At 42.3% G+C, this 17,562-nt stretch overlaps 1 protein-coding gene across 11 annotated transcripts in view; it reads right to left on the reverse strand.

Annotated features, from left to right (window-relative positions):
- The window catches only part of LOC149317042 (serine/threonine-protein kinase MAK-like), a 44,102-nt gene that overhangs the window by 8,770 nt on the left and 17,770 nt on the right, over positions 1-17,562 (reverse strand). For 4 of the 11 annotated variants that reach the window (XR_016280561.1, XM_089516710.1, XM_089516713.1 and 1 more), the window contains 7 exons: positions 17,384-17,551; positions 15,653-15,988; positions 14,639-14,829; positions 13,102-13,232; positions 11,597-11,716; positions 5,739-5,813; positions 16-141 (listed from right to left, as the gene is read on the reverse strand). Coding sequence is in view for 9 of the 11 variants with exons in the window: in XM_089516710.1 (XP_089372836.1) it covers positions 16-141; positions 5,739-5,813; positions 11,597-11,716; positions 13,102-13,232; positions 14,639-14,829; positions 15,653-15,988; positions 17,384-17,551 (1,147 nt within the window). In the remaining 2 variants the exon portion in view is untranslated. Of the gene's footprint in view, positions 1-15; positions 142-2,236; positions 3,186-3,212; positions 4,307-5,738; positions 5,814-11,596; positions 11,717-13,101; positions 13,233-14,638; positions 14,830-15,652; positions 15,989-17,383; positions 17,552-17,562 lie in introns of those variants that run through there. The other 7 variants (XM_089516714.1, XM_089516715.1, XR_016280562.1 and 4 more) reach the window with 6 other exon arrangements.

The raw sequence follows: 17,562 nt of genomic DNA on the forward strand, positions 1-17,562 counted from the left end.
GTAAAATAAGCTTACCTGTGGCTGAAGGAGGAAGAGATGTTAGTTGTATCCTTTGACCAGCTGAACCAACTTCTTTTTTGTGAAAAGAAGGGATATATCCCGCAGGGCCACTGTAAGCAGCACCTACAAAGCCAGGATTTCCTGTTGACAAGGACAAAATTGGTTTCAGGGGAGGTTTTACACAGCCAGCCATTTTATTACCAATATCTGAATGGTCTTTTTAAAATACTATGAGTGAAGCAGAGACATCCTAAGACAGGGGTAGGCAACCTGCGGCCCACGGGCCGGATGCGGCCCGGCGAGGCCTTGGGACCGGCCCCAGCCCAGTTCTGCCGCCGATTGCCGCCGGGGCCTCTGGCGTCTCACGCAAGGGGCACGGTGGGGCAATTGTCTATAGAAGCCTCAAAAACATGCATTTATCTTAACATTTTTAAAAAAAATCAGCAATTTTTTTCATGTGTCCTCCATTTTTTATTTTAAAACTGCCCTCCATTTGAAAATTTTGTCCTACATTTGTTCCGGTTTATTTATTTAATTAATTTTTTAAAAATTATTTAATTATTTATTTTTTGGCTTTGGCCCCCCAGTTGTCTGAGGGACAGCAACCCGGCCCCCGGCTCAAAAAGGTTGCCTACCCCTGTCCTAAGATATATCCACTGCTCAGAATTTCAGAGCTGTTGGCTTATGTTTCCCCTGCATACAAAACTGTGTACCATGGAACTGTTTTCTATGCTCAGGAATTTCTATGTAATATTGAGAAGGAGCGTTAAGTCTTATGCCTCCAGCACAGCATTTACCAGTGCAGAAATTAATCACATAAATGAGAATTAGACCAAAACATTATCCCTAACATAAAGAGATACTAAACCCAAAAATAAATAAATAAATAAATAAATAAATACCTTTCAACAAAGTTGTTTAATACAAGAAAGAAAGAAAGAAAGAAAGAAAAGAGCTGCAACTACAGATCTTATCACATGAAGCTAAAAAGCGGTATTGTTACAAGATAAAAGCAGTTTTGGCCATTACTTATCAGATGATGTTGTATCCATCCTGCTGCTATCCTGTTACTGTGCTATCTTTTCATTGATGAGCAAAACCTGTGAATCAACTCTCAATATTGCCATTATAGCACTACTATAGAAGTGTGAAAAGCCTCTGCACTTCAATACTGGTATTACAGGAATCACATGGCAGGCCAGACCTGATTCCCCTCCTCTCTCCCCCCCCCCCAACTGTCCCAAAGCAGGCTAATTTTGTGTTTGAAAAACAAAAAATCCTGACTGTGATTGCATACTTAAGGCTGTTTTGACTGGACAGGAGATTGTGCGGAAAACGGGTGCAGAAGGAACACAGTTGTGAGGTGGATGAGACTGAAGTTGAGAAATCCTGGGGGTAAGCTTGGATCCAGAGTGAGAGAGTGATAGTTTGGGCAGATAGGGGAGGTATGAGCTGTGACTATTGGCAGGAAAGAATTCTTCAGCATTCAATGGAGGGGGGGGGGATGTAGTGATATTCCACAGGGGATGTTTCACAATGTGGAGGGGTAACTAAATAAACCAACAGGCATGGAGTTAGCCTGCTTTGGTGTAGCAAGTGGGAGTGGAAGATGAGGAAAATCAGGCCCCCTTATGGAACTGACAGCTGTAATCCCAAGATTGAAGTGAGGGTTTATCACACCTGGGTGTTTTTGGGGGAGGGGGGATTAAGTGGTTCAGTCACGCAAAAGAACAGAGGTGTGATAAGAAATGTTTTCAAAGTGGTACGTTCTTGTTTCCTTTCATAATGCAATTGCCACAAGACAGGAAGCTGGTGTGATAATGTCCTACAATAACAAAACTTAGAATACATTCAAGCCTTTTATTCAAGTCTCTAATTATGTCTAACCAGTTCATTTTAAAATGCTACACAAACAAAAAATCCAACCCGTCATGCAGCTCATACTGACAAGAAAAGGCACTAAGTGAAGATTCAAGAGACAACATTTCCAGAGGAGGAATCTCCTCTCTCCATATGGAACTTTTTGCCCACCTAAACTTTCTGACAATTCTAGTTATGACATCATCCCTGTACTTATTACAACCAGTGTTAGAAACATGTAAAATATAGCTCTGTTTTCAAAGGCAGCCTTTTAAAAGTCCAACACTAGCACTATCTTTTAGGTAACAGTATCTTGACCAAGCAGTGCACAAATATTGGGGAAGATTTATGAATGCAGCTGATCATTTTCCTCGTGTCCTTTTTGGATTAGTGATGAATGTGTATGTACCAGAGAAACTGATTTACCAGTATATTCACAGAATGATCACCTAGGTTTTGTATAAAACTAATCAACTTGTGCTCAAAGGCCACTGGTAGCTGCAGGCTGTATAACCCGTCCTAGTGTAAGCCTATATGCAGATAATTAAATAACACCACACACAAATACAAATACACATTTAATGAAACATACAATCAGTATGATTTACATTTTATCTCTTACTTCTTCCCTTGGTACCAGTCTGAAAAACCAAAATGTATATATGCCGCAATGATTTTTTTTACAACAGTGAATGTATACAGATTTACATTCTTATATTTATTTTATCAGGCATATTTGGAGCAAAATGAACAGGAGAGTAATATAATCTGATGGTATATCCTATAAATACGGGGGGGGGGGGCAGCAGTCTACCCCCTTTAACCAGCTTTATGAAACTTCTTTTAAAAAGTCACTCAAATGGTACAAGCACACCTACAATATCCATCATATCATGCCCTAATGAACTCCTTTGAATTCGTATACAGCAGAGAGAACAAAAAAAGCAGGTGATTTTCTGTAAGACATGTGGAAGAGTATCCCATCGAAGACAGGTCGTTCCCCTTACTGAATTCTAGGTAAAAACACAAAATAGAAACAGTGTGTCAGTGTAAGTAAAAAAAATAGTTAAATAAGAATAAAAAAGAACATGAAAAAAATGAAATAAAATCTAAAAATACAAATTTCATGGGAGGAAACCATGAATTCCTTACCTGAGTACTGTTATTCCATGGTCACTGATGGCCTCCAAGTAGGACCTGCTGACTTTGTGCAACAGAGTCAGGAGAAATATGGCTGTAGTTCTTCTCATCCTAAATTATGCAGTATTTTTCTGACACACAAAAAACTTCACTAGCCATTTGAAGTGGGACATGGAACAATTCAGCTGTTTAAAAAGGTGAATATGGCAGTGATACCTTGCAGGTGATACATCTTCAGAAATAACTACAACAAGTGCTTGTATAGATGGATCATGCATACAAATGCACAAACTGTGGCCCAGTACAGACTGGCGCACTGCACCAGCCTGGGACCAAAAGTAGGGCTCAATAGAGTGGAGCGTCTACATGTTCCCAAGGCCTACCGTGTGCTGCCATTTACATGGGGCGTGCCATGATGATGTACCTCGTGTGCTGCGCCCAAATGGCATGGCGCATGAGGGATGGCATGGCGCCGCGCCAGGGCGCTTATGGTGCCTCTGTAGTGGCGGATGAAGGAGCAGTGTTTAGTGGCTCCTTTTTCCAAGCGCATCGTTCCCATGACGTACGGTCACTATGGCAACAATCTGGAGAAGAAAGGGGTGGTTTTTGGCTACCCCTTTCTGCCCATCTGTATCCCCTCTATGTTATGGCAAGTGGAGAAACTGTTGGGGACCAGGATGAAGCATGTTCCACTTCATACATATTTGGTTACATAAAGGAAAAGTTTTCATAAAAAACAAGTCTCCCACAAGTGCTTTTCAGCTTCAGAACAGCAGCACACAAGGCCACAGCACAACATGATTCTGATAATTCTGCTATGGATGGATGAATATTTCATGTCAGAGGAGTATATGTTTGTGACCAGTGACAGGAAAGTCTCCACCCTCAGCTATTAAAATAGTAGACATTTGGTCAGACTGTAACACAGGAAGTTGAGCTAGAAAGCAGAGCCATTCCACCACCCCATCTGAAAGACTACTTGTTTCCCTGCTCCTTTCTTCCCCATCCCACTTGCACTGTGTGTTTTAGATTGTGAGCTGGCACTTCCAGGAATCCAGGAGCCTTTCTGAGGAATTAGATTAAAAAATCAATCAATGCAACATCAACTTTACACAGAATACAACCAAAGAAATCAGCTGGAAATAGATGGAAGATTTGCTAAAATTCTGAGCACTAAAAAACAAGTCTTTGGCTGCAGCCAATCAAGATATTCTTGCTCTATTCCCATGTACTGGTGATGGATTGTGCCTTTTGTGGACTCAACAGAAGAGTCGCTTGTATCTGTCACAAATACTGAAGTGTAGCCCTAGAAAAGCACAAAAAGGTTATCTTGTTGGATGACAACTCTCAAAATAATCCAGCCAGTACATCCAGAGGGAATGAGAAATTAAGACTTTTCCAAGAACTCTACAAACACTGGGTTCAACTATCTTGGGAATTCACAGAAAATGGATACTTTACATAAAAGGCTAAAAGGATAGACCAAATCTTTACATAAAAGGGTGAAAGTAAAGAATATGCCCCAAATTGTGGCCCTCCAGACACTTTTGAACTACAAGTTTCATGATTCCTCACTATTGGGCTATGGTAGCTACATCTGTTGTGGTGTTCAGTGACATCTGGAGGGCCACAGCTGCCCATTTCTGCCTTACACAGTGACCAACCTTATGTCTGTTTATTATTCTATTGTTATTATTCTATTTATTTATATCCCACCTTCCTCACAGCATAAGGATTGTTTAAGGTAAAAATTTCCCCTTTGACATGATTGCCTACTCACGTTTGACTGTAGGGGGTGGTGCTCATTTCCATTACTAAGCCAAGGAGCCAGCTGTCAAAAACGACTCCATGGTCACATGGCCAGCATGACTAAATGCCTAGACGCATGGAACGCTGTTACCTTTCTACCAGAGTGGTACCTATTTATCTACTTGCACTTTTACATGCTTTCAAACTGCTAGGTTGGCAGAAGGTGAGACTAATGAAAGGAGCTCACTCTGTCCCATGGTGCTTGGTCTCGAACTGCCGATCTGTGACCTTGGGGTCTTCAGAGTCAGCGTCTTAACCACTAAGTCACTGTGTCCCTTCCTGAGGGTAAAAATCTAATGAACACATACAGACTGACTTTGAGTATACATGTATATATGGGCTGCAAAGCTATGCATGCCATTTTCTAATTACAATTCACCTTTGGATGGAGAAAAATTGTGATCAAATTCTTATACTATCTCGGTTAAAAGATTCCACTTCAAGGTCTTCCATGTACCTGCATCCATCTAAATCTATGTATGCACAGGCAGTTCCTATTCCTTCTTGGTAAGTATTGCTTGGTTTGAAGTAATGCTTGAATTACTATTTAGCCCAGAAGCATTTTCTCTGATTCATGCTGTAGGCATGTACTGATGTGAGGAGTTGAGTCATCCTGTTTTGGGGGAATACTATTGAAGGTTCCTATGTTCTAGGAATCCTAGCTCTAGGAATCTCTTCTCTGAATCCTCTACCATACATGAGAACACATTCTGCACAAACAAATTTTTTGTATACATCAGAGTTGATTGAAGTCATTATGAAAATAATGAATAATGAAAATAATGAAATAAGTCATAATGAAAATAAAGCACTAAAGAACTGGTGGCTTTCCTAAAGCAAAGAATAAACATGAATAATTTGAATACTAGAAGAAAAAACCTAGACCTACAAAGGATTAAGTGCTGCCAAACGTAATTTCTGTGAATTACCTTTTGGATCCTCTAATTTTTCATTCACTCTTTCTTTAAATGATAGTTTTTCAACAGGTTTAATTAAGTTTTCTTCTTCAGAGGTGGCATTAAACAGATAAAGGAAAGAAAAGGATGAAAATAAATGCTTTAGGAAAACAGAATGAATTTATGAAATGAGTGAAAGGCATAAAAACATTTAAAAAGCAAAGCAACCATAGAAATAAAGCATAGGCAAGTGAACCTCTTCAATGCTTTTGTAATGCCCAACACCTAAACTACCAAAAGGATCAATTCTGCAATAGGAGCCAAGACCTGTGACCAGTAATTGAGATCCAATCTGGCAAATCAAATGTATCTTAGATTTTAAGACCAATATGAAACAAGCTGGATACCGTAAAGTTGAATTAACTTTATTAATCCTACAAATATAAAACTGCTCTCTTACAAAAATACTTAAAGCACTATCCTATACACATCTATTCTGAAGCTAGTCTTTTTTTATGTTAATGGGGCATACTGTTAGCTAAATGTGTACAGGACTGAAGTTACCTAATAATCTATAAAACAGAATAAAGTAATTACAAATAGGCAAGTATTTATAATAGATTAAAGGTAATAACTGAGTAAAAGTACTCTATCTTGTCCATGAAGTCTATTCAAAACCATAGGATACTGAAAATATATTCATGAATTTATTGCAACTATCCTGTTAATGCAATTCTTCAATACAACTATATCTAAATAAAGTAAATTTATTTAAAAATAAAATCATAGTAGGACTGCCTATAGTCTAAGTGTTTCAAAGGCATGGCATGAATGATCTAAATAAAAGACTTTCATTTACCAAAAAATCCTTAGTCTTCAATTTCATAATACACTATGCCACAAAAACTCTGTACAACCAGTTACTTTGATTTACTTGGTTTTCTGGCTATCTTAACATTTTCAGTACTGTGAAAGGTCTTAAAAAGGAATGTTGGTACTTACCTGTGATACATTTCCAGCAGGTAAGGTCCCATCATCCTATAGAATGGGTAGCTCCTCCCATTTGCTCCTAAATAGGCAGGGAATAAACCAAAAGCCACGCTTTGCTCCCTGTGGGAGGAGTTACCCCCCCCCCTCCTTAGGAAGCCAGTCATTAGTGAGCCAAAGCAAACATCACCACTGACTAAGTCAACAGTAAGGCTATCTATATTTTAACCCAAAGTAGACACCAAATAGAGAAAGGCCAAAGAAGGGAAGACCCTAACAACGGGCCAACGACCATACCAGAGAAGAGAATCCTAAGGTGGTATCTGGATTCTCCATCAGCACCCAAGGGAGGCAGGATGATGGGACCTTATCTACTGGAAATGAACATATCACAGATAAATACCAATGTTCCTTTTTTCAGCAAACAAGGTCCCAGCATCCTCTAGAGTGGGATTTACCAAAGCCCCCCCCCCCCCCGAAGTAGGGAGGGAGGTGCAACTATCTACCAAGGATCCTGGCTCCAACTGCTGAAGAACCCATCTCCCAAAGCTGCCTCTGTGGCCTGGTCCATGTCCCGTTTGTAATGACTGATGAACGTCCACCCTGCAGACCTCTGCCTGGAATGCATTAGCAGCCTGAGCGCTCCTGGTGGAAAAGAGCCACCACCCCCTCTGGGAAGAAGCAGGTCCACAGACTGGTAAGCAGCAATTAGGCATACCCTAAGCCATCAGCCCAGGGTAGACGATGGCTCCTTCTAACTCAGGAACCACTGTTGGAGGGAGGCAAACCGCGCTTCCTAGGACCCAAAAGTGGATGTCTCCTTGATGCAATTTATAACCGCTCTGCACATCAGGTGTGTGCTGGAGCCCTAACAGATCCTTCACTGGATGGTGGCAGGCTGGAGGCAGATGGATATCCTGAGACACACGGAACACAGACTTAACCTTGCGAAGTCCATGTGTTTGAACTATCCATGAAACATCCTAAGGATTAATTCATAGGACTGGTGAAAGGGTCTCTGGAAGCCAAGATGGACTCCACTGTCTCTGGACACCTCTATAGCACTCTTAGCATCTGTTGTTCAATCTTCACACCTGTTGCTGGAGCTCCACTGGATCCAGGTGGAGGATCTGACCCTAGGAGAGTGAGCTCAGGAAGGATGGTAGTGATATATAGATCAAGGCCATAGCCAGAATCTCTGGGACCATGGTCCTGTTCCCCATGGTCCTGTCCCTCTGAGACTAGCTCAGAACCCTATACCAGACCAGGATGGGGTCACTGGTGAATGAGAGTGTCGGAAGCTTCTGATCCCTCTGGCTGAAACCCTGAGACCAACCTTGGGAATTCAGCCTTTAATGGTGAGGTAGACACAGTGAGGCGACATGTTCATGTGCAGATGGCCCAGCGTATCTAACGCTGTCTGGGACATTGATATCAGTTCTGCACAGTGAGACCACTGATGAATAGAGATCTCTCTGGAGATGACCTGCCTTCAGGCACACAAAGTTTACCTCAACCCACCGGAACAAAGGGCGCACCTTCTCCATCAGGGCCCTTATTCGCGTTTGTCATTTCTGATACTGATGAGCCTTCGTCATGGACTATGTCTTAACAAAGACCCTCCTGTTGTTTAGAAATTTGCTGGAGGGGAGTAAGACCCTTCTGAATGACCAGTTTCACCCCGCTTGTGTCATGAGACCGGTCTTGAGGGGCCATCTGGTCTCTGTCAGGTGAAGGTCACCGTGGGTACCCCATCCTATGAGGCTTGTGGCTTCTTCTTCTGCTGCTTCTTCTTACTATTATTATTATTCATCTTGGTCCAAGGGTACCTCAGATGGCTGGAGCCCAGCAAGGGGGGGGGGGGGTGGATGTCAAGTCCTGTTAGTCTCTGAGCCAGGACTGATGGCGGACTGTGGTGGCCACAGCCTGAGCCCTCATCAGAACTGTAGCACGACCAATCTTGCATCACTATGTCTGCTGAGGCCAGGACCACATATTAAGACTCTGCCTAAGCTGGGTGGCCTGTAAGGAGCCTCCCCCCCCCCCAATAGGAAGTGGTGCAGAGGGCTCGATGGCCACAGACCTGGACTCGTATGAATCCCTCACTCTTCGGTCTCAGACAATCTTCAAGATGTCCTCTCAATCCAATCAACAATAAGCAAACATTGAGGAGGCCCTAGGAGACCTGATACTTGTCTATGACAAGAGTGACTACTGGGAGGACCTGAGACTCCATGGCGGGCTGAGGCCTTCTGTTAGGCTCCCTGTCTGAGCTAGGCCTGGACTTCTGGGAGCCAGCTGGTTTTATACAGCCTTGAACACCTGAGTGAGGCTGGAATGGCATGGGGGCCTCTGGTATGGAGGGTGCTGGCAGTGGAAACAGATCTTTCCCCACCCTGGGCCAGTTGTCCTTCTGGGGGCTATCAGATCCAATGGGAGAGCAATGCCAAGAGTATGAACTCATGTCTCTCCTTTGCCTCCACCTAGGTGAAGCCATATATCAAGAAGGGCCATTCTTGTTGGGCCCCGTGGTCGAGAGAGGGTGACCCACCCGAGGCTATGCTGACTCCCACCTCTAGCTCTCTCCGTGAGGTAGAGGTGGAACCAAACATGTCTCTCTGGTAGGCCCAGCAACCTGTATTTCATTCATGGGAGAGGCATGAGGCCATCACAGGCAGGGAGAGCCCTTTCCCTGGGCATACCCTGGGTCTCTTAGCAGGTTGCACAGCAGGCCCATCAGCCTCGCAGTCAGAGAGGAGGACGGCAGCCTCCTGCCCTCCCCCCAGGCTCCACTTTGCCAGGGTGCTTTGGCTGAAGAAGCATTCTGGAAGCCAAAGCCACCAGAGGAGCCCCCCCACCCCCACCTTGGGAGAACTGACTGTTTTCCTGGGGCAGGCCAAGATGGCGGTTCCCATCAACAGATGAAAGACAGCTGCCCCCATGTGTCTGGCCAAGATGGTGGCCACCATCCACGTGGTCAAAATGGCTGCCACCAGTAACCTGAGCCACATGGGGGGGAGGACCCAGCAAGAGAGGGATCAAGGTGGCAGCCGTTGTCTGCGAGAGCGGTTGGCGGCCCAGAGGCAGCGTTCAACCGCTCCCCCTTCCTAAGGGTGGACTGGGGGTCGGTGGGACCTGCACTCCTCTGGGATAGATGGAAGCAACTCCATGGGTCCCGTGCAGCTAGGAGGAGGCTGAGGATGACTCTGAATCCCCCCAGTCCTGGGAGCCATCACTGAATGGGGAAGCGGCTCCCAAAGCCTCCGAGCTGTGCTCAGCTCGATCAGCAGATGAGAAGCCACCCTGAGCCCTGAAGGAGGCTGACTGATTTGTCTCCGGTTTCATGGCCTCCTGGAATGGTATGATGCCACTTCCTGGGCAAAAATCACCCTGATGAAGTTGGCAAGGGAATCCTAGAGGGCCCTGAAGGGGAAGCTGGTGCTCATCCCCAAACCTGCAGAGTCGGTTGGAGCCGGTGCTGACTTCATATTCCCTGGCCCTGAACTGGCTGGGGGAGGGGCTGGAACTCAGCAGCAACACAGAGGGCGAATCCCTCCCCTGGCTGTGTCTCCAATTCTGTCTCCCTGGGCTGCTCTACCTGGTCCGGGGGCTGAGAAGTTGTAACCCTCCACCACAGCTGCAGCTTCAGTCTAAATCTTTGGCATAGCAAGGGGTAGAGAAAGGGAAAGGCCAGGGATAATCCAGACCTCTTGAAAAAGGTAATTTGGCTAGTTCTTCCAACATGCATCATACTAGGAGTGTAGGCAGGAAAAAGACTGGCTTCCTAAACAGGGGTAGCCCCTCCCACAGGGGGCCAGGGGTGGCTTTTGTGTTTATTCCCTGTCTATTTAGGAGCAAATGGGAGGAGCTATGCATTCTAGAGGATGATGGGACTTTGTCTGCTGGGAAATACATTAGGTAAAAACACCATAACCTAATAAATGTTGTCCAGATGGAAACAGAGCTAATCATATCGCTTTCAGGTTTTTTAAAATTTAAAATGTAAAATATTTGAGAACTGGTACTATTGTGTTGATTTTGAAGTAATCTAGTTCCTTTTGATCATTTCTTTTTTGATTTCAGTTTCACGTGAATTAAAGTATAACAGATGTCATATTACTTGCATAAATTAATACATTAAGACTATAATTTACCTGGGATAAAAACAAAAACACTTCTGGGTCATGTTTCTAGCAATGTTATATTTAATACAAACCTCTTCTTCACCACAAAATGGATTTTTTTGATAAATCAAGTTGGATAAAAATGGTTTTAACATTTAAACACAATAAAATATCTTAAGGAATCCACTTGTCCTAGACTGTCATTGATTTAGAACACCCCTTCCATGCCTATACATTGCAGACACACATCTGGCTGTGTATGTATATGTACTACAGTGCATGTTCAGATGAAAGGCATCTACCCAGCCTCTTCTTCCTATTGCTGATATGCACTGAAATGAATATGGTCTGTTTATGTTGCTATAAATGCATATCCTTGGCCACTGTTTCAAGCTTCTTCTTCTTTTTTTGCTGTGCACATCTATGTTTGAATCAAGACCACAATTCAAAATGATACATGTTAAACAATGGGGGGAGGGGGGATGCCTAAATCCAAATTGATGCTTGTAGTAGGATTTTCAGTCTGTTCACACCTACAAATCAAAAACCAGATCCAGATGTATTCCTAGCCTTGTATAGCAGCTTTTGGAGGTTTACAGACTGTAATGGTCTCTTTACAATGGATTCCACCCATGAGCATGTGGATGTTCAGCACTGAATACAACCCAATGTGACTCAAAACAACCATACAAAGCAAAATTGTGAACTATTTCTATAAACTGTGTCTCCAAGGACCCCTTAATTTGGGGAGCATGGACAATAGGATGTTATATTGATTACCTGCATTGATTCGACTGAAAGACAGGCCTCCAACTGGTTTTGAAAACAAGGGATTGCTCCAGCTACCATGGGAACCTTCTTTATTAGCTGCTCCTGAGGAAACATTCTTAGGATTTACACCTTGGAAAAATGATCATTTAAAAGTTAATGCATAACTTTTAATTTGGAGCATAATGTATCAAAACCCCTAGTGTCACTACGTACTGTTCAATATTTTACAGGGGCCATCTAGTATATGTAATTTGTTGTTATGTGCCTTCAAGTCATTTCTGATTTATGGTGACTCTAAGGCCCCTATTGTGGGGTTTTCTTGGCAAGATTTGGTCAGGGGATTGCCATTGCCTTCTCCCAAGGCAGAGAGCATGTGACTTGCCCAAGGTTACCCAGTGGGTTTCATGCCCAATCTGGGAATCAAACCCTGATCTCCAGACATATAGTCCAACAATCAAACCATTATCCCATGGTGGCTCCACAGCATATGTAGTACTACTACTTAAAAAATCCACCCCATTGCTCCTCTTTAATAGCAAATTTCAGATCCCTGTCTCCTGCTACTCAAAACAATCAATATAAGCAATTTAATGTCTGAGAAATATATGGCAGATAACGCAGAAGCCACATGTATCTGACTCTGTTCTCTGTACTATTTCACAGTGGCTCCTAAAGATTCCACTTTGTAAAGCAATTTTTGGAGTTGTTTAAAAATACACACAGACCTCTTCACTTGACTGCATTCCAGGTTCCAGCTCTTAAGGATAACATTTTGTTTTCTCACACTCATCAAGCAAGTTATGGGTGTAACTATTCTAGTGTTTTGAATTAATCAACAGGGTACACAACATTATCATTTGAAGTATATATCTTGAGACTAAAGACAATCATTTTATCTATGAAGCTGACATATTATCTAGCCCAACAGGTAACAACTCTCTAAGGTTTTCCTCATCCTACCATTTAGGTTATTTTTCTTTTTTAAAATATAAAACCCTGGAGATTCCAAGGTCTGAAATGTGGACCTTTTGCATGAAAGCCATGTGTTTTCCTACTGAATTATCTTTAGTCTTTAGAGCTATATTAGTCTGCTCAACAGGAATGTTAGTTCTCATTCTTTGCTTAGCAGGCCCTAGTGTCCTATAACAACTCTTGTTGATAGTTCTCAGCATCAAAATCAATAAGATATGCAGAGTGGGTCTGCTGGATGAAATACACAATTAGCTCCATAGATACATAACACATAAGTAACTGGCCACACAACTCCTGAATGCCAGTGTCAACACTCAGGCTGTGTGAGATCTGTCCTTGAGTTTCACAACCTCCATTTAATAAGTAAATATCCGTGATTAATCATATGAAGAAACAATTGTATAATATTTACTTATATATTCTTCTGGCCTATGTACATACATAGAAACAGGTGCAAATGTCCTCTATGTGCAAATATTTTGTCAAATTAGCTACATAAATATACATTAAGTAATTAAAAGCATTAAAAACTGGTCACTTACCAGGGAGGTATCTTGATTGTTTTAAGTAGTACTGTTTTGCTGATGTAGTTGATATTCCAGAATCATTTCGCTTCAGAACCTTGTTTTCCCCTCCTATCTGGCCAGAGCTGGGTGATTTGGATTCAGAAGCACTGAATTGGAGATAATCCATAACAACATAAATTAACCGTTGAACTAGAACAACTGGGTATTCTACTAGTCTGATTATCATTGAATGAAGAAGTGAAACAGACACAGTATGCAGATGACAGATAGCATCTACAATGGAGAAAAATGCACAGGCAAAAATGTAAGGCTGATCTGTGGAAACAATAATGTGTCATTTAAATACATTCACTTACAACAGTGGTTCTCAACCTTCCTAATGCCAGGACCCTTTATTACAGTTCCTCATGTTGTAGTGACCCCCAACCATACAATTATTTTCATTGCTACATGCAAGTATGTGTTTTCCGATGGTCTTAGGTGACCCCTGTGAAAGGGTCATTCGACCCCCAAAGGGGTCCCGACCCACAGGTTGGGAACCACTGACTTACAAGATCCCCAGCTTGCAGTGACAGAACCTAGTAATAGTTTTATTTTGTAATTAGCTCTTTGTCTCAAAGGTTTCTTAGACTCGAATCAGATGGGCCAAAAGTGTCGTGTTGCCACTGATATAGGGTTCCGGAGCGTACAGCATTTGCACGCTTCGGAACCCTAACACGTATGGACGGCACCATCTTTACGTGACGCCGTCCATACGTGGTGTGTGTGCATGATGCAAGCGCGGCGCCACATCCACACTGCCAGGTGCCACGCTTGCATCGTGGATCCATCTCAGTGCGCCAATGGCACACTAATGACATTGTCCCCGCACGCCAAAAAGAACCCAGAAAGAGAAGCCGTGCAGTTTGGCTGCTGCGGTGTCCCTCCGGAGGGAAACTGGGTGCTTCCAGCCTGGACTTTGAGACAGGTATGTACTGGGCCTTAGTTTCCTAGTATAAAATGTGGCATTTATACACACACAACTCTTTTGCTGACTCTTGTTAACGTGCAAATGCCTACATTTGCAATGCCAGACAATAAAAAGAGGTTGCTCCCAGTTCATATGAATAGGCAATTGCACTTTAATCAAAAGATTTGTTTTGGAAAAGGATGTAGGAAAGGAAGAGACACACATTATCCATATGCCCATTTGTTTTGTTATGTATCTGAGGTGTAAGTTACCCACTGCAGATATCTGTTGATCCCAAAACTGGAAGAAAAAAGTACTCTTTGCTTATTTGTTTTCCCTGCATTAAACAGGACATTCCAGTGCAGTAAGAACGCATAGAGAGGAAAACATATTATTCACAATAACTCATTAAATATATTTTCAAATTAAAAGATATATTAAAGTATTTAGTATACACATTTTCTTGATTTAGCAGAAAGGAACCAGTCTGACAAATCAAGGTGACCCTAACAACACATATAAGGAGCAGAGATTATAAATTATTCATGTCAAATGTAGGTGTCATAAACAAATTACAAAGCAATAGGTTATATAGTGTCTTACCTAAAAAGAGATTCTTTTGTTTTCCTTTCCTTTGACATAGCAATGCTGGGTTTCTTAGAATATGAAATTCCAAATTCTGCATCATCAAAATCATCCCAGCTATCCATGGTCTTTAACACAGTCTGACCCCATCGACGTCGACAGTTTTTCAGGCCCACTGCACCAGTTGAAGGTCCTGTGACCACTGGCTTCTGTTTTATTACATAAATAAGCTACATTATATCTGACATTTCATAACTGCACATTACCAGCCTACGCAGAACAAAGACTAGAGAATGGCAAGGATAGTGAGGAAACACTACAGGAGAAAAAAAGGAAAGGGAGGAAACTGAAAGATGGGGCCCCAAAAATATCTGTAAATAAGACCTCTCACAAAGGAGGAGGAAACCTCAGTTGTGTACAGTGAATGTATGCTACAGACTGTAGAGAGAGAAGAGAGCGAATAAATAAAAATAAAAATGGCATATCAAAGAAGTGTGGTTGAGAGTAAGGATAGTGATTGTTAAAGGACATAAAGAAAAGGTTTAAAAAGAAAATAACAGCTTGAAATTTTAACTAAGGCCCTCTACAGTCCGGCAAATTGAGCTTGTTTGGGGGCGGAGTCGGGGCCTCGCATCCACATGACGCATGTCTGACTCTGCCCCTCAGAGTGCCATCATGCCACGTGCTGCTCCACACAGCGCATGACGTCATGGAACTCCTCTAGCAGTGTGTCCATATGACGCAATACTAAAGGAGTGCCGCCAAGCCACAGTAATGTTGCTATGGCACCGTTTCCAGGGTGCAAAAAGGAGCCGCTGTTTGTGGCTCCTTTTCGTGCCCTAGAAAGGCCGGATCAGGGCCACAGCATGCAGTTGCCACGGCCCCGATTCAGCTGAAATGCCTTTCTGTCATTAAGTAATGTAGCCAGATTGAAATAATACAAATGAAAAAAAAATGGCCTCAAAATAGCATGAATTGAGCATTCCTGATATAGCTGAATTTTGATTTATTTGCTTCTTTATAATAACTTACTGGTGGTGAATTTTTACTAATGGCAGGAAGGAATGGCTGTGGCTGCTGCTGTTTTGATGGCTGCTGGTTGCTTGCATTCTGTGGCAGCTGAATTGGCTGGAGGGGATGTTGATTATTCTTTGACAGATACTGCAGCTGAAACATGTCATGTGCATCTGGTGAAGACTGAGATTCTGGTTTAGATACAGATTCTAGTTTCGATACAGGGTCAATTTTGGGTAGACATGGCTTTGGCTCTGCTGTTTGAGATGATTTGGAATGAGACTGCCTCTGATCCAGATGTTGAGGAGGTGGTCCTAAAACCTGGCCCACTTGGAAGTAAGAATACTTCAGTGCCTAAAGTAAAAGGCAACACTATTAGCTGTCATACAATCTACTCTGTTTCTAGTGCAACAATTCAAATAATCTCTGCACAGAAATGCACCAAGCACAATCTTAAGAGTGTGTAAGAAAAAGTAAATTTTGTACCACTGGTAATAACATTTTTATAATAAACAGACTAGCATGGCTAGAAACAAAAAGGAAACTCCCAAAATTTATTCAAAACTTTGATAAACATTTAATCTCCAAATAGGTACCTGAAAGCTAGCAAGCAGAAACATACCCATGCCTCTTATTTAATAGCAATCAAGGGTTAGAGGACTAACCACTTTTTGATACCCATCTGATTTTCCTAAAGTAGAGACAAGCCATTCATATTTTGGACTACAACTCCCATCAACCTCAATCAGCATATCCAACTATATGTGGGGCTACTATTGTACCAAATATCTGGAGGGTACCAAGAATTTGGAGCATGTCCTTCTAAGATTACCATGGAAGCTAAGTGCACTCATACACGGAGAAGCATTTCCTAATTTACATTGTTCCAAACCATGAGTGGCTTTAAAGGTAACAGCCACTTCCTGAAACTTGGCCCAAAAACCAACTGGCTGCTAAAGCAGTTATGGAAGAACTGTCAGTATGTGTGCACCTATGAAGAGGCAGTCTATGGCATTTCAACTATTATCAAGGACACCGCTGAGTACAGAACATCTCTATTATCAACCTTTGAAAGTTCAATCAATGACTATTGCAAAGTCCTGACAATATATAAACAACAAGCAGATCATATTACTCCAACACCTATGGCCTTGTGAGAGGCCTAAATACCCTAAAGGCATCAGATCCCATCTGCTCTTGGAAGCTAATCAGGGTCAGCCCTGGTTAGTACTTGGATGGGAGATCATCAATGAAGCCTAGGTGCTGTAGGCTATATTTCAAAAGAAGCAACTGGCAAAACCACCTGAAGATTCCTTGCTTAAGAAAACCTTATGAAATTATTGGGACTGCCATAAGTCAATTCAAGGCACATACATACACAATGACATGGCTATGTAACAAACTAATAGTTCTATCATGTCTTTGTTTACCTAGGGCTTCAAACACTTAGTAACAATAAACCACATGGCGAGTCTTGTAGGGTTAAGGAAGAGTTCTCATTTGCTTTTACATACAACTTGCCCTTGCCCCATGTATTTAGTTATCTGCAGAATTAAAATGTTTTCTATGTTGTGCATGTATAATGAACAATGAAAACTTTGACCACTACTTCTTTTGGGTTTCGGCAGACTTTAATCTAGGACACACAGTAAATTTCTAATGATTCATAATTAATTTCCGAACAGCTTTGGCCTGCTATGAATGTGGTTAAAGTGACGTCTTCAAACTAATACTGTACGATATATATACCTGACTTGCAGTAGGTCGCTTCTTTGGGTCCCAGTTCAGCATATCACTCATAAGTTGTATTGCATCATTGCTGGCATTTGGAATGAGAGTTTTGAGGTTTAGAGGAACACATTGAGGGAAACGAAAATTCATTGCAGCAGCAAGTTGGTATCCTTCTGGCCAATCACTCTGTTTAAAAA

This window comes from Sceloporus occidentalis, unplaced genomic scaffold (assembly GCF_023333645.1).
Source record: "Sceloporus occidentalis isolate IW3139 unplaced genomic scaffold, rSceOcc1.0.p SCAF_3, whole genome shotgun sequence".
Lineage (NCBI taxonomy): Eukaryota > Metazoa > Chordata > Lepidosauria > Squamata > Phrynosomatidae > Sceloporus > Sceloporus occidentalis.